This window comes from Acyrthosiphon pisum, chromosome A3 (assembly GCF_005508785.2).
Source record: "Acyrthosiphon pisum isolate AL4f chromosome A3, pea_aphid_22Mar2018_4r6ur, whole genome shotgun sequence".
Taxonomy (NCBI): Eukaryota; Metazoa; Arthropoda; class Insecta; order Hemiptera; family Aphididae; genus Acyrthosiphon; species Acyrthosiphon pisum.
The window spans coordinates 34,820,729-34,838,709 of NC_042496.1; the positions used below are offsets into that span (position 1 = coordinate 34,820,729).

A 17,981-nucleotide genomic window follows, 5' to 3' on the forward strand; every position below is an offset into this window, starting at 1 on the left:
TAAAATGTGATACAAGATTCCTTATAGGATAATCTACCTTTATCAAAAAAAAAATGTCTATAAGGTATAGTCAAATAAAATTTTTATGAGCGTTTGAAATTCATATTTTTACAACATTTGATATTCGCTCGATTTCTCATGAGACGATTTTCTTATTTTGTTGTTATTAAAAAACGAATGACTGTAGAAACTTGAAAATTTCGCTGAATGTTTATATTAGCATTTAATATATACAATAAAATTTTGAAAATAATTTGACTCTTTTTGAGCTGTTTACGGACATTGTAAGTTTTCAATTTTTCTAGTTTTTTTTTCTATAAATATCAATTAAGTTTTATCTATTGGACAAAAAAGTGTAAAAAATTAATACAAGGCTCCTGATATATTGTCACAATAGCAGTTGAAAAATATTAAAAATACAGGCACAATTTTTATAAGCATTTAAGGATCAAATTTTGACAAAATGTATCAAATTTAAAATTTAATAATTATTTTGTAGTTAAAAATGTATACAATATTCAACTTTTATAGCTAAAGATTGAAAATTTAAAACAAGATTCCACATAAATAGGTTATAATATATAAATTACTTTATTCACCTTAATATCATCAAATATACTTAGTAATATCATAGGCTGACTGACCGTTTTCACTCAGAATCGTTTTTCTTATACCATGATATAATATCATTAAATTCAAATTTAACACCATCCATTACCCACTTGTAACCTACTGAACAGCTGAGCGACATCCACTTACCCAAATTTTTTATACATTATTTCAACCTAAAAATTGACTTCAGGCTTTATTGCTGTAAATCTTTACAACAAATAGGCAAATGATAACAAACGAATATTAGGTACCAACAGAAATACCTGTAGATCATTAATTCAATTATTTTATAAAGAAAACATTGAATTAGGGGCTCTATTATAAAAAAAATAGGATTAGACATTAATAGTTTAATAAAACATACCATTTTAAATTTGTATTAAGTACTATAAGAGTGGAATTCAAAATAATGATTTCTATAATATTACATTTTAATTATTCATTGATAATAATAATACAAAATATAGGTATATCAACTACATAATAATTAAGTTACTTTAATAATAACTTACTCTGTTTTTGATTCTAATATTTGTTTTTCATTAACACCATTTTCCAACTTTGTATCATTGCAGTTAACTTGAACAAGAACAGCACCATTGAATAGATTCTAAGAATGAATAATAGTGAAATATACAAAAAATTATACAATAAAACTAATTAGTACAAATAATATTAGCTATAAGCATGGGTGTGTGAAGATCTATTTCACAAGCTATATGGAATATATCTACTTTACCAGGTTACTATTTATTTTTTTGAAATTGTTTTCTGTAAATACTTGTTTTAGCATGCTAAATTCAAAAAAATTTTATAAAAATTTGAGCAAACTTTTATACTGCTCAATAGTGACCTCAAATTAAAATTGTTGATATTGTCACATTAACTATAGGGTTAAGTCAGTGGTTCCGAATTAGTATAAGGCTACAGATCACTAATTTAAACTTAAAATTGGCCCGGGGACCACCCCTTTTTAATAAATACTTACTTTTCAATGTGAATAAAGAAAACAAACCTTTTTCGCGATAATAGAGTTTCAATAGTCCAAAAATAACCGGAATTTCAAACAAATTAAATAATTTCACTAAAATAAAAAAAAAAAATGAAAATTCATTACAGTTGATGAAAAACACTACCATTAATTAAATTCAAAATAATATGAATATTATATCTTGTATTATATCTATATTTAATCAATGGTACAAAACAATTGCGGATCCACTAACATTGATACGCAGACCAATAATTGGGAACCACTTGGTTAAAAAATCCCTCACTAGGTTATGTTATGTTAGCTAAGTTCTATTTTCTATAGTCACCCACCGTTCCTCATCCTACTTTAATTTCAAAACTAATGATTTGCACAAATTTTAGTGTATTTATGCCATATACTAATCATTATTCCAATAACTTTTAAACGATAAGTGTTCTCAAATTGTTTTCAAGGTTCTTAAAATAAGCCCTCAAAAGTTGTTAGTACTTTAGGGGAAATTTTTATTTTAAAAAAGCTAGGTTGTCTGGTAAAGTAGATTCGTTCCCAAATTTTGTAGGTCGCGCCTGTGCATGACAGGAACCACCCATAGAAACGCCTATAATAGCGTTAAGTTATAACACAATAATTACACTTTCTGGCAGAAGGGGTTTTATAGAAAATGTTGTTTTCTTCGGAATAAAATCATCTTTGAATGTGACTGGTAAAGCCTAGAATATAAAATTTGTTAAACATTAAGTGAATTAAATTTAAGCGTTTAATATCTAAATAACTTTTACTTACTAATGGTTCATACATAAAATAATATGGAAGGACAAACAGATTTTCCAACTTAGTATCATACAAAGAGCCATAATCAATTAATTCAATTCTGGTATTATCAGTTAGATATTCATTGAAACCAATTAATTTCCCTCTGTACCTAAATAAACACAGTACATAATTTATAAAAGCAGAAATTTGTTCCATGTTGTGTAAAATAGCATTAAAGTACATTATTTCTTAATTGTATATTAAATAAATTACCATTTTCCTTCAATTTCAACAGCAACTATTTCTAAAAGTTTAAATTGTGTAACTTTATCAAATAAGCTACTTAGTAATGAAATTGATTCCATATCTTTAGTTCGCTTTTCCAATTTACTTTTAGTTGTCACCAGGTATACATTTTGGGAATGACTTGGAAGCTTGGAATCATTTGAAAGCAAATGAACCTATTTAAATAAAATGTATGTTATTATCTTTAATATTTTTAGAAAATATGATAATAATTGGTACAATAAGGCATATGTGGCACTTGGCTCTAATTGTTTGAGGTGTAAAAATTAATCACAATTTACTGACCTAGGTATTTAAAATAAATTTGCTCTATTATACTTATTTTTTCTGGGAGAGGTGGGGGCAGGCAACTGACTCTTCATAAAACCCCTCCTTTCGCCCAAATTTAGTCTATGGACCTAGGGGTATACCAAGGTAGACATGATTTTACTGATATTCAGTTCAGTTTTAGGCATACATGTGGTATGTTTCTCATCCTGTTTTATTGTTTTTTTAAATTTCATGGGATGCTACATAATTTTAGGGGAAATAACTAAAATTTTGGGACTAATTTAAAATGATTTTGATCATAATTTTACTTTGGTACATTATTAAGCAGTTTATTAAACTGTTTCTATGGGTCTAAGAATTAATTAATAATAAAGTAAATATATAAAATAGCTATTTAATCTTAAAACTGATTAACCTAACTTTCCTTATTGGCTACTATAAATGTATTCTTTATGATTATAATCAGGGCTTTGCAACGGAATCATTTTTCTGAGTTTCGAGTGATTAAAGAAAATTTGGGTGTTACGGGTTAATACACTTTTCTGGTTACGGTTAAATGCAAATTTATTTAGGTTAATTATGGTTGAATCGGGTGTTCAAAAAAAAAAACACATTGTATATTAATTAACATGAGATTTTCAATGGAAGTTTGATATAGTAATCTGATTTTATATTTAAAGTAAACATAATGAAAAAAATTTAAAAATTAAATTAAATATTAATACTTATTACTTACTCAATCCTTTTTCTACAGAAGAAAGTTCTCGCTTATTACATATTTTAATTTTTAGTTAAACGTATTTTTGTTGTATTTATTTTTGATTAAGAATGTTAGACAACACAATTACTATTGTCTATTATTGAATATTGTGAAATAAAATAAAATAATCATCTAGCATCAAGGTCTTTTTTAATATTTAATGAATTATTTTGTTGGTTACAAAAAAAAAATTGAATTATCCGTTTCACACTTAAACTACTATCTTCTTATCTTCTTAGTCGCGTTAGTTGCAAAAAATACATACAAAATGATATGCCACTTAATTTTCAATAATTCGGTTTTCTGGTTACGTCCGAGTGCAAAGCCCTGATTATAATAGTTATTTTACTGATAAAAAACTATGATTTTATCAGAAAACACGGATTAAGATATTATACCTAATTATATAAACCTTAGTTTGTTAGAGAATTTAATAATAAAAAAAAAAAAATTAATTTTAAGTAGAAGATTAATTTATACAGATTGGAGCAAATATATTTTAGGACCACGACTGTATACATATATATAACTTGTGAAGTTATTAGGAGACAGATAGAATCTCTGAATAGTTTAAGAGGCTATCAGCGCACTATTTGTTTTCTTTCTCTGGCTCACACGCAACATAGACAAAACATATTTACGCAAAATCATTTATTTTATGCGTTTAAGTAATCTTAGAGTAAAGTCACCCATTACAAAAAAGATAGAGAATAATATTTTTGAGGGAATGGCATATCGATTTGTCTAAATATTGTCTCAAAACAATTAAACATCATTTAAATTAACAACATTTTTTTGTTTATTTTGAAAGTCAAATACAAAGTCAAATAATAATAAAATATAAAATCGATATGTCATTCCCTCAAAAATATTATTCTCTATCTTTTATGTAATAGGTGACTTTATTCTAAGATCACTTTAAGGCATAGAAAAAATGATTTTGCGTGAATGCGTTTTATCTATGTTGCGCGTGGGCCAGAGAGAGAAAATGAATAGTGCGCTGACATCCTCTTAATAATAAAGGAATGACTACTACAGTACTGCCAGCAAAATTAGAGCCTCGGATTTTCACGCTTATTAAAACAGAAATTATTTATTAGTAATAAATCATAACCGTGTTAGGTATTACAATGATAGATTTTTAACTCCAAATTTTCTCATGACACTATTTCCCTCCGCCCCGGTGACTGTCCTCACATAACATTTGAGAACACAATCATTCCTCACACAAATCAAGTCAAATATCTCGGTCTGCTGTTTGACAGAAGGCTCCTGGGGCCCTCACCTCAAAACCAAACGTAAACAACTAAATAGCCGCCTACACATCCTCAGGCCTCTCATAAAATGTACATCTCCAACCAACTACTACTCTACAAACCCCTACTGCAATATATCTGTTCATACAGAATCACTCTTTGGAATACCGCTAAACTAACAAACACAAGAACCATACCAGCATTCCAAGCTATCTGCCTTCGCATGATTGCTTAAGCAAATGGTGCGTCACAAATTTTGCTCTACACAATGACCTTCAAATCCCTACCATAAAACAACTATCAAATATTATCTACGCCTATATCGAAAATCACTCATCGCTCAACTTCATACCAATGCTCTTCCGGACAACGCAGCCAGAAGCCTCAAATGCGAATGGCCCAGAGATCTTCTCAAGGCACATCAAACGTCTTAACGTGTCTATTACTATCTCTCCCTAAATTACCATCCTAGAAAGAATTTCTAATGTGAAACTCCTACTCATTGTCTTTTTCTCACCACTTCATTGATCATTCTATATTCATTCATTCACATTTACTTATTGTACCACTTATTGTATAGATTGTAAATTCTCACAAAATAAATGAAAAAAATAAAAACATTTATGAAGGAGATATGAATTTAACAGATTACAATTTGAGTAAATTAACAGTTATTACTTGAATGATTTTATTGCTTAAGAAATGCGCATAACTATTTTATAAAAATTTAACATGGACCAATGAGTTTAAACTGTCTTTTATTTTGAGGCATTTGAGCTATAGTCGGTCCACACATGTTAAGTAGGTACATGGTGCCTGGGTCTACAAAGTTAGATTTGTGATAGACTAGCATAATATGTTGAAATGCATTTTTATTTTTTAGAGAATTGTAGAGAATGACAAGGTGACAGAATTAGGATAGTCGCCATACACAGATTTAACAATACGCATTGATTTTAAACATAGATAAGTAATTCTATCTAAGTATTATTTTAATACTTGCATGACGTTAGTTAATTTATGTTATAAATCATAGTTGTATAAAATAAAGAAGATATAATTACCGCCTCCAGCCACTTGAGTATGATAACCAATAAAAATAATTATAAATAACATCAAATACGGAGGGACCCACTAGTTTTGCATATTTGCACCACCACCATTGTGCCAAGTTATCTGATAACTGTATATTATATTATGGAACAAGACTACTTTACAGGGCAACCTTTGTTTTTGACATTTTTTTTTTAAATATTGTTTTCACATGCATTTTCAAAAATGTTAGAAAAACTTAGCGGAAATTTTTAGTTTAAAAGTTACGATAAAATAATTATTTTTGCCTCGGCCGCCCACACGCTTGACTTTGGTGCACTGGCAAACGTTCACGCAAAGAGAAACAACGATTAATGGTTCAACACATACAAATCAAAACAGCATTTTTGTTATTTGTCATTTTAAAACAAAAATATCCCTTAACTTACTATGGAACACTACCTCAAGAATGTCAGAGTAAAAAATTGCATTTTGCAATTTGCGCACAGCGATGCAAGTGTGGCCATACGCTCGCTGTGCTGCGTTCATGCAATAAAGTCGAGGGCAGACGAATAACCTAGAAGGTAAACTAACAATGTTAGTTACAGTAACACAAGTATTATAATGGGTCACTTCGCCTGCCGGCTCCGGTCGCCTCAGTAGCCTAACTGAAGGTCGTCCATCCATTTTATGGTTGTGTGACATTATAGTGGCATTTGCGGCATTATTGTAGTGTTGTGCACAAGAGTATACATTTTGGAAGGCTATAACTTCCATAATAATGATTTGCACAAATCGTTTTTGCACCAGCGTTCTAAACTCGTCAATACACACCTTATCAAAAAAAGGTTGCCTGGTAAGGTACTTATACCGTCAATATTATATTTTTTGTTTGTTAAATAAGGAAATATATGAAATTAATAGTTCTTCAATGGTTGGGACTAACTGCATGCGCACCCACTTATGTAAAACATTTAAAAATTAAAACGAGCATGCAGGTAGGTATGTCTACTATGAACTATTTGGAACTATCCTTGTAGAACGATAATAATGATTACACGATATTAAAGTTGAATAAAAAATAATATTAATACTCTCCATATAAAACATTAAAAAGTGAAAACCACAACCACCATAATTTTTAACATACCTCGGTCCACGTGTTCAAAGGCAAGAACTCCAAAACTTGTTTGGACGTAAGAAAATTCATAACCATTATTATTATTATGAGCGTGTATACTAATTAAACTCAAAAATAACCAGAAAGAAGTCTGCAGACTGCAATAATCGATGAGTTAGCTCATTCAAAATTTAAAACTACGAATGACGGGAAAATCCAACGGGTCACGTCTTGTTGTCACACGCGGCTTGTCAAATATAAAATGGAATATAACTATTATAGTTTAGCCGACACGCCGTTAGTCGTTACGAATAGTCGCTAGAATCGCGCACGCCGAAATACCGAATTCTAAATAAAGATAACCCTGAAAAGTGAAAACCACGATTGACCAATTACCGGAAACCAAAGGATAAGATTTATGATGTATTTATGAGCCCACGACGTCGGGCACAGACTGACGCACTATCCAAAACAATTCACTAAATATAAACAAAAACAATTCACAATGAAACGTTTCAAAAAGCAAAATACTTTAAATCGTTATCAAATATCAATGTAACGACCACTGCAGCACGGCAGTTGATAATAATAATTGATTATACACCATCACAACATGTTGCATAGTGCACTAACCACGGTTGTATCTATACTCTATAGTGCCCTAATCATAGCCAATAAATATATAAATATTATTTAATTTGTCATGTAGGCAAATAGGCGACAGCCATGAGTCAAGACTCACGACTGCACCCCGCAGACGGGCACAGAGTAAACCATGAGCTCTTTTATTGGATGAGTAGGCCTTAGACGTATCACGTTTATCATAATATTACGTATAATAATATGGAATTTGTAGTATAAATATAAATATAAATATTGTACATTAATAGTAAATACTATATTATACGATATCGTTAATACGACCGTGCATGGTGGTAAACTTTTATTATTAAAGTTACATTAATTATATCATGGTATTAATGTATTATTGTTATATTCTGTCATTCTGTAATATTATAAATATAAAAGAACAACTACATACATAATTAACTTCAGTCTTATAAATAAAATTGAAGTATTGTACAAATGTATTTTTGATATTATATATAAATATCCATAAGGGAGTTTACCAATTACCTTTTCATATACCAATTGCGCTCTAAACATTTTAGGGTCGATATACCAATAATTGCGCTTTATACATTTTAGGGTCAATAGACAAATTGCGCTCAAAACATTTTACAATACCTAAGGAAAAGTTATAAGTTATATAGTTATAAATTTTTTATGCAAGTATTAATACATAATATAATATAAAATTATAAATAAATAAACATTTTTTTCTTCACATTTAACAAGTTACTTTTTGATCGTCAATTAGGTATATAAAATGTATGATAAATGATAACGATAACTTGTTTTCGTCAATCACTCAAATGCATATTTCCGTGATCAAATGTCCGTAATAACACGATTTAAGATAGTACTATCTTAAATCGTGCGTAATAATAATAACGTTTCATAAAATTCCTGATATCGTTATAAAATGTATTATAAGTTAAGTTATAACCAGTCACTCTAACCAGTAATCAATTGATCAATAAATACGTAATTTTCAAGCATTTTAGTGTGTTTATGTTGATGTTGATGGAATTAGATCAAAAAACAATATCTCTAAATCTAAAGAATTTGAATACAAGCGCAATTGGTATATTTATCGTAAAATATAAGAGCCGCAATTGGTACACTGACCCTAAAATATATGCTGCGCAATTGGTATATTGACCCTAAAATACAAATTTTGTTTTGGCGCAATTGGTTCATGCCCATCCATAAGTACAACTTTTTTGTATTAATTAATTTTATTCATTTGTAAATATAACAGTACTACTTATCAATATTACATTAAAATTAACAGTTAACACCTCCCCAATAAGTAAACCGCCACATCAACCCCGCCCCTCTTAAATTTGCCACAGTTACAATATTAGGTACCTAATTGTTTTAATCAAATATGTTGAAAGTCTTAACTAACAACTATATAGTATAAATAATTTAATTTTGTTACATAACTAAATTTTATTATTCAGTGTTTTACTCAGAATGGTTAGTTAATAAGAATATTTCAAGCAAACATACATGTTTCTAAACAATACAATAGAAGTATGACACAAAATAATCTTAAAATTATTGAATGAAAACAAAAAAAACGAATTAGTTAATTGATATTCAAAATAAAATACAAACTAAGATAAATAAAAGATATAGGTATAAAAATGTAAAAATAAAAAAACAGGTCTTTAAAAGTTTTTGTGACTAATTTAAATAATATAATATTTTTCAAGAATGCAGAAAAAAATATTTTGATTGCAATGAATTTAATTGACCAATAAAATGAAGGATCTTCAAATATCATAATATCCAATAGGTACATGTAGTTAAGGTTTGGTATTCAAAATTCACAAGTGTTTATAAATTCTATCTGAAAAAAATACAAAATTTATAATAGTATAGTAGTAATAATAAAAGATAAGAAATAGCCCTAAATAAATAATAATTGAAATCAGTGTCTATAAAATACAGTACCTACTTATGTAAAGAAAAAAATTCATACCTATATATAAGTTATAGTTGCAATAGGTAGGTATTAGGTATCCAAACTATCTGTTTATATGTCAATATAATTGTATGACAAGTTAATCATGCTATAAACATATCAAATAAATCATCTATAGGATATAGGTAAAACATGTATTTTAAGTTTATCAAGGTATTCAGATAATCCAACTCTTGCAGTACCTATTTAAAGTTTCATCAGCAGCGATTTCACTAAAAAAATTAGTAAAACTAGGTTTTAAAGCATTTTATAAAAATATAATAGGTAATAACTATAACAACTTTTTTCAATCAAATGTTAGTTAATTATGTGTACTAACGTTGATGTTTCTGAGATTAAAGAAAGTTTCCATTCTGTATTACAATGTTTTTCAGTCTTCGTAGATTTAATTTGATGACCATGCAAGTTAAGTTGCGACAATTGAGATGATGTATAACCATTAGAATCTCTAAAAAATATTAATGTATAAAAGCAATTTAAATAATAGGTACAGAATTATTATTTTATTTCCTTTACATAATATTAAATGAAATCTACAGAAGCATAGGAGTGCCACCCAAAATTATAGAAAATGTTTTTCAATATTTGCTATAATGGATACAATTTCTGTAGACACTATTTCTATAATTTGGGTGGCACTCCTACGCTTCTGTAAAAACCAGAGTGTATAATATTACATATTATATTATCTTAAATGTGTTTTTTTTTTTAATAGAATTAGAAATACTTTTTGAGTTTCTTAATAGGTTTAACTGTTTCACCCCCCCCCCCCCCATTATGTATAATTTTAGAAACCCTAATATCCGCGTTGTGCCCATCCGTCGTTAGTTACCAGTTAATATGAGTTACGTTTGATTATATTGTTTTTTCATTTTCATATTAGTATATATTTAACTATGACTTATCCAGTTATCACGATACATTTTATTAATACTACCACAAAATCTGTGATATTACATTTGAATAAATAAAAAGTGGACAAGTGGGTACTGCTCTGCTGTTCAACAATAAAATTATAGAACATGTCATTGTGATGGATGTGTTATATTTTGATTCAATGATAAATAATTGCTAACAAAAAACAATTCTGAGCGGAGATGTCGAGTCATCCTAGCATACTTGTAAAAATAATCAAATTTAATAGGCAACTAAAAAAAATTAGTAAAAATCTAAAATATCCTATGGCTAAAAATAGCATAGACTTTTTTTTTTATAAAAGTAGAAAAACTAGTTTGGAATCTGCTATTAAAACTTCTAATGTAAAAAAAAATTGTATGCATTTCTGTAGAATAATTTACAAAATTATAAAAAATACTCATGGTTATAAATACTAGACAAAGAGTGATACATTTTTGAAAATTTTACCATGTATGGAGAATTCTAATATAAATATTTGGGGAAAATTTCAAGTATCAACAGTAATTCATTTTTAATATCAATAACCGATTGCTGGGAATACGTTAATTCAGGTACCTACCTTTAAATATCAAATATCGTAAAAATTTTAAATTCAGACAGTCATCAAATATGAATGGAACTTCCCAGCAAACTTTTTTTTAATGTTAAAGGAAGAAAAACTTGAGGGGAACCTTCTATTAAAATGTCTTATGTTAGCTACGAAAAGAACAAAGCTCTCAAGGCTAAAAAAAGTCAAAATATTTCAAAAATATTACCACGTATAGGAAATGCTACTATAAATATTTGTCGAAAATTTCAAGTGTCTTCATGTTATTAGTTTTTGAGTTAAACCAAAAAAATAAATCAATTTTTAAAAAAATTCCTATTTTTGATTTTCCCGACGCTTTTATGAAACTACTGGGAATTTTCAATTCCCTCAAAAGTACCTACCGACTTGTTCACTTTTCTTTCAAAAATCAGATAAAATTGTATTATTAAAATATAAAATATAAAATTCAAAATTCAAAGTAAATTCCATACCAGATTAGTATTAAAAAATAGGTATAAAAATATGAGTATTTAATATACCTAGATTCATCCCAGCATCACAAGCTTAGCTTGAGATGCTCAATGCTGAAATATTGTAAACTAATAAATTCAAATATTGTTTACCTATTATGTATTGTATTTATTATGATTGCAAATAAATTATTATTTTTATGGCAAATATTAAAATATAGGGTACCAATTCACAAAATATGAAGGTTACCAATTTTTTTTTTAAAGTTGTCTATGGTAATATAGTTTATTAGTTATTGAAATGCATTAAAATACGTTCATAAACCAGTTTTCTAACACACTCGCAGAGTGAGTTTTTCTAACTTATTTATATTATGTTATATAAATTAAAATATTTTAAATTCTTTCATTTCATTCATTAAATTAATTACTTAAATAAATATATATGTCCAAATGTCTTACATAGTTACAGATGAAGCTGTTAGACTATAATTAATAAAATATTCTATGCAATTTTGAGAACATTTTATACACTTTTTATATTCATGCCTTTTGTTGTAATAATAATAATAAGGTGAATCTAAAAACAAAATTAATGGGTAAGTATAAATATTTATGTAACATAAATGTTATTAGGTAGGTATATGTATTATTTAGAAATTCAAAAGATTAATTTATTACCTTTTCCGTGGGTTTCGATTGGCATACAACTGTAGGATAATATTTTGTCAATAAATTCTAAACCTTTTTCGCTGAAAATATCAATAAAATGCAATAAACTATTTATAGCATACTTAGATAATGTCCACATAGGTTTTTGAAAATGTCTAGAAGAACGAATAACCCTAAAAATATGTATTTTGTATAATATACATGTATATTGTTTACTTTTTTAAAACTTACCCACATAATTTGTTACGAGAAAAACTTTACTTACTTGAGTACAAATTCACAAGCTAAATCTCCCATAGCTATGTAAGGTTGGGTGAATAATTTTACTAATAGCATTCCTTTAGATTTTAAGAGTCCGTTGAAAATGCTATTATGTGAGTCAATGTATCTGTCCAAAGTATATGTGATGAAATATGGCATTCCTTGTACTTTGGCAAACTAAAAACATATAATAAAATAAAATATAAGATACATCAATTTATTTATTGACTTTGATAAAAATATTTACAGCATTATTCCATTTGCAATCAATACATGAGGGGTTGTAGCCAGCCATGTCACAAATATTATTCTTGGATAATATAAAACCATATCGTTGAATTAAACACATTTTACAGTTAATTAGATTATTTTTTTGTAAAAACATTAGAGCATCATCAAAACCTTGATAACACAATTTAGCAAGCATCTAAAAATGATTTCCAAGATTATTGAGAATAAAAAAAATTTAACAGATACTTATTTTGAATTTGCATTATACCTCTGGTTCTGGTGGAAACATTATTCTAGCTACTCGGAAACAATTTGTTTTAGTCATTTCAAAACTATTATTTGATATCTTTAACTAAAACAAAAATAAATATTTCAAGTTATTGTTTTTATAAATTCTACAATGGTTAGGTACTTATTTAAAATTGAAAATAAATACCTAAATACATACACAATATTTTAAATAATAATCAACTACCTAGCAGAATGTAATAAATATATAGGTACCAGCTAGGTATCATAATCCATAAATTGTAAATTTTAGTTACACGACATATTATTAAATAAGACAATGAACAAAGTATACGTACCTAACTTAAGAGATCACAAGTAATAAGTTATTATAATCTATCATGGGTTTAAATATTTTTTATTATTTTTGTTTTTAATATAGGTATTCAATCTGTAAAACTCGATTTACAATAAGAATAGGTAGGTACGTGCTAACTGCTAAGATAAACATGACAAGTGTTACATGAAAAAAGAAGTAACCAAACCGGCTACACTTTATATTTAATATTTTTAATTTGTTATAAATATATATATAATTTTTTTTTTGAACTTTTCATTTTAATAAAGGATTAAGTGTTTAGGTCACGACACCATCTTCTCTTAAGCCCCCTTTGTGGGTTTCCAGGTATTGAATCTGAGTCAAGTGCTGAGATTAGTGGGTTAGGGTGATTTACTAATTGTGAACGATAACGTCTATATATAATTGAGGACATTTTTTATGTGTAAGTTTATGTGAAGTGTGTGATTGGATACGTAGAAGGGGGCCTCAGTTATCATACGCAAGGTGATCAAATGATCAATTGGAATTTTTCTATTCTGTTTAAATTTGACAGTTTAGCCGCAACCCATATCTGGAAGCCGTAAGTCCATATAGGCATGAGAAGTTGCTTATAAATTAGTGGTTTGATATTTAGATTGAGTTTTGAGTGGTTACCAAGTAAATAATATAGTGATTTCTTTCTGAGATTTAAAGTGTTACGTTTAATTTTTATATGTTCTGTCCAGGTGAGACTTTTGTCTAGCGTTAAGTCTAAGTAACGACGAACATTGGAGACTTTTTGTATTGTTTGGTTATTTAAGTTAACTCAAGGTATTTCACCTTGTCTTAATGAAAAAGTAATGTGTGATGATTTTTCATTGTTAATTTTTACTTTTCATTTAGTATACCAGGAAAATGGACTGTTTAGGTGGTTTTGTAAGTATAATTTAGCAGTGTTTAGATCATTTTAAGAAGTGTACATAACTTTGACATCTACAAATTCAGCAACTGAAGTATATGGTAGTTGTTTGGTTAGCTGTGTACAAGTTATATAGGAAGGGAGAGGAAATAGCACCTTGGGGGACACCAGCTAGAATAGAGGCAATTTACGACATTTCAGTGCCTACTTTTGTAATAAAGAATCGGTTATTAAGGTAGGATTGGAAGAAAAAAAAATAAGGCGCAGAAAGAATTTTTTTTTAATTTATAAAGAAGGCCTGGGTGCCATACCCGATCAAATGCTTGAACGACATATATGGGTTTAAATACATTATATTATATTTTAAATTGTGATGGCTGATGAGTTGTAGATTGTTAATTCCTTAATTATGATAGGTACCTATGAAACAATACGTTGTAGGATGAGCCAGTAAGGATGTATTTAGCATTATAGATACTTTACAAGACTACTAATATCTATGAATTATGATAGTAAAATAGAAAAAAAATATTACTTACTAAATACTTCTTAATAGGGTTGTCACGGGGACAAATATCAGTAAGACCACTAAATGGTGAAATAGTTATAGTATTCTTATCAACTATTGGTAAATTGTCAGTAAATCCACCATCAATATACCTATATTTACCAATCAAAGGTGGCACAAATCCAGAAAATACTGGAATAAAAGCACTAGCTAATAATACCTGAAAAACAAAATGCATCAATTTACCGGTTTGAAATGTCTTATTATTCAAATTTAAGAGTAAAGCACAGTCTCTTGGCATTCATTATTAATATGAATCATAGGTAAGACTTAGAAATGAGAATAAAAATAAATAATAATTATACCAGGCGAGTTGTGGGTAGGTAGGTTGTACCACAGATATATACCATTAGTATATATCTGTGGGTTGTATACTGACAAAGTATAAACAGACACGGCGTGGCGTCTCAAAATTGAATAATTATTTTTTTTATTTTAAGTTCAAATGAAAAACGTGGAATTGTGGAAATGTGGAATGGTACATAGACAGAGACACTACCCCACAAAATATTTAGTAGTTTAGTACTGTAGTACTGACTGTACTATAGGTACCTACTCGTAGTTCATAAGGTATTCTACCTGTCAACATTTAAAATACCTATCAGATAGTAGATAAGTAGTGGCGCCCAACCCTATTAATAGGTGTAGCAGTCGCTACGCCTTGAAAATAAGGGGTGGGTGGGTATAATTACATAAAATAATCAACTTGAAATATGTTCATAATAAATCACAGTTTATATTGGCTAATACCTTAATATTTACTAATATTATCAATTAAAATATGATAAAATTTATAAAATAATATAATTGTGTGTTTTTAAGGGGGTGGGTGGGTGAGTGGGTAAAATGTTTTCTTGCTACACCTGAAAAATATATCTTGGGCGCCACGGGTTATAGGTAACTTAAAAGTAATAACTATACTAGGTACCTAACTCCTCATTAGCCTCGTTAGCCTCGTTGAGGTATTAAAATTCTCAGAAAAATATTCTACTTTAGATATAAAATTTAAAATGTGCACCGTCATTCCAAAAAAAATACTATTTAAAAATGATAACAATAAAAGAATCATAAACAATATAAATGAATTAATATATTTGTGTTTTGTAATACTATTCAAATTATGCAAAAGAATATTTTTTAAAACGTTAATACTGCTGATCGAAAATGAGTGCTTGTTTAAAGTAAAAAAAAAACCGTCTTGTATAACAGGTAAATTGAAATTTCTTACCTGTATCACTTCTTCCTTGCTAGAAAATTGAGACATGATGACATTTTTACCATCTGGAACTCTTGTTAGTGACACAAATAATTTACCACTTACTCGCTTGTGCGCATCATCAGGTAAGTCCTATAAGGAAAAACAACTCTAATTTATCCAATTTATCTTATTTAAATATATTTAAAAAGACAAAAAGTTATTTAACCTTATTAAGACGATTGTATAAATGTTCTGTGATATTCATAGATGGACTAAATGGACCTAATGCTTTTGATCTCGATTCTCTTACGATATCTAACATTTGACTTGTCATCAATTCTAAAAATAAGAATATACTTTACTGAGTACACAAATTACTGCCGATAACGATATATTGAGCAAAGCTTTACTATCTAGCAGAATTAAACCTACATAATTATGTTCTGCATATTTTAAAGTGCAGTGTTGCTATGTGTAAAAAACCGGCCAAGTGCGAGTCGGACTCGCGCACAAAGGGTTCCGTACCATCATCAGCTATAAACATGTCGACAACACTGCTTATATTATATATTCTAGGATTTTTAGTAATTTTTGTTATAGCGGCAATAGAAATACATAATCTGTGAAAATTTCAACTTTCTAACTTTCATGGTTCATGAGATACAGCTTTTTGACAGACGGACGGACGGACGGACGGACAGCGGAGCCTTAGTAATAGCTAAGGGTCCCGTTTTACCGTACGGAACCCTAAAAACCACGAAAAAGATCTAGTCACTATTATTGATTTAAGTAGGTAGGTAATATCTATTTAATCTATTAATTTTATACTTTACCGGGTGACCTTATTTTTTGAAATTTTTTTTTTTGAAAAGGGGTGTTTTGGCGATTTAAAAAAAAATTGGCGCAAATCATTATTTTGGAAGTTGTAGCAGTTTAAAGTTTGCGATTTTACGTTTATACGCATGCGCGCAACACTACTATAATGCCGCGTAGAGGACTTAAGAGTTGTTTATATTAAAAATATTTTATTTTAACTAATTTTCACTGTCATCATTTTCACATTAATTTTCATACTTCATATTTATATACTATAAGTATAATATAGTGGATCTCTTTGCTTACCGTCTCCGACGCAAAACTCGAGGTCCTCCGGACCTCTCGTTGGATGGAGGTTGCCGGACTCGATGGCCAGTTAAAGTAAAATAAGTATATAGTGGTTCCCTTCGCCTGCCGGGACTATAAATAGCAAATCTGTGGTGGGGGGAGGGCGACACCCTTCGGGGTCACGGGGGGAGAGCATACCTGCCCTTCGGGCAGACGGATAACCCAACAAGTAAACCTAACCTTGTTAGTTAAAGTAACAAAAGTATAGTAGCTCCGGTCTTCAAACTCAAAGGACCTCCTGTCACCTGTCGGCTCCGGTCGCCAAACTCAAGGACCAAGGTCCTCTGCGCGGCATTAAAGTAGTGTTGCGCGCATGCGTATAAACCTAAAATCACAAGCTTTGGAAGGCTATAACATCCAAAATAATGATTTGCGCCAATTTTTTTTTTGCACCATCGTTCTTAACTCGTGAAAACACCCCTTTTCAAAAAAACAATTTCAAAAAATAAGGTTGCCCGGTAAGGGAGACTTATAGCCTATTTTTTATTTTCATGTGGTATAATAACTATTATAAGGCGTATTATTATTAATATATTTATATATTATGTGGCAGTTCAAATTTACGATGCGATTTGAGTTGATACCAGAAGTCCAGAACTCTATGAGCTTTTAACTGCCAAGGATTAGGGCCTAGGCGGAAGAGGAAGGTTATGCATAAACGCAACTAGGGTTAAAATTCTGGGGGGGGGGCTAAAGTCCACCTAACAAAACTATTTATTTAAAATAACCCATAGGGGGCTTATATCTAAATAAATAAGGGATATTTTATGGGGGGGGGGCTAAATCG

At 29.1% G+C, this 17,981-nt stretch overlaps 2 protein-coding genes across 10 annotated transcripts in view; both read right to left on the bottom strand.

The window, feature by feature from the left end:
- The window catches only part of LOC100166817, a 33,268-nt gene extending 25,634 nt beyond the window's left edge, over positions 1-7,634 (bottom strand). The window contains exons 1-5 of one of the 4 annotated variants that reach the window (XM_029491762.1): positions 7,131-7,634; positions 2,630-2,817; positions 2,387-2,525; positions 2,236-2,313; positions 1,125-1,222 (exon numbers count right to left, since the gene is read on the bottom strand). In XM_029491762.1, the coding sequence (XP_029347622.1) occupies positions 1,125-1,222; positions 2,236-2,313; positions 2,387-2,525; positions 2,630-2,817; positions 7,131-7,196 (569 nt within the window). In that variant the 5' untranslated portion in view covers positions 7,197-7,634. Of the gene's footprint in view, positions 1-1,124; positions 1,223-2,235; positions 2,314-2,386; positions 2,526-2,629; positions 2,818-3,668; positions 3,792-6,442; positions 7,048-7,130 lie in introns of those variants that run through there. The other 3 variants (XM_029491760.1, XM_029491761.1, XM_029491763.1) reach the window with 3 other exon arrangements.
- A 1,884-nt stretch (positions 7,635-9,518) lies between these two features.
- The window catches only part of LOC100162729 (patatin-like phospholipase domain-containing protein 2), an 11,024-nt gene continuing 2,561 nt past the window's right edge, over positions 9,519-17,981 (bottom strand). For 4 of the 6 annotated variants that reach the window (XM_016807267.2, XM_016807266.2, XM_016807273.2 and 1 more), the window contains 12 exons: positions 16,257-16,369; positions 16,061-16,180; positions 14,804-14,992; positions 13,067-13,150; positions 12,815-12,994; positions 12,572-12,744; positions 12,316-12,479; positions 12,097-12,214; positions 10,037-10,165; positions 9,900-9,929; positions 9,715-9,805; positions 9,519-9,582 (listed from right to left, as the gene is read on the bottom strand). In XM_016807267.2, coding sequence (XP_016662756.1) covers positions 9,769-9,805; positions 9,900-9,929; positions 10,037-10,165; positions 12,097-12,214; positions 12,316-12,479; positions 12,572-12,744; positions 12,815-12,994; positions 13,067-13,150; positions 14,804-14,992; positions 16,061-16,180; positions 16,257-16,369 — 1,337 coding nt within the window. In that variant the 3' untranslated portion in view covers positions 9,519-9,582; positions 9,715-9,768. The remainder of the gene's footprint in view (positions 9,583-9,714; positions 9,806-9,899; positions 9,930-10,036; positions 10,166-12,096; positions 12,215-12,315; positions 12,480-12,571; positions 12,745-12,814; positions 12,995-13,066; positions 13,151-14,803; positions 14,993-16,060; positions 16,181-16,256; positions 16,370-17,981) is intronic. The other 2 variants (XM_029491766.1, XM_029491765.1) reach the window with 2 other exon arrangements.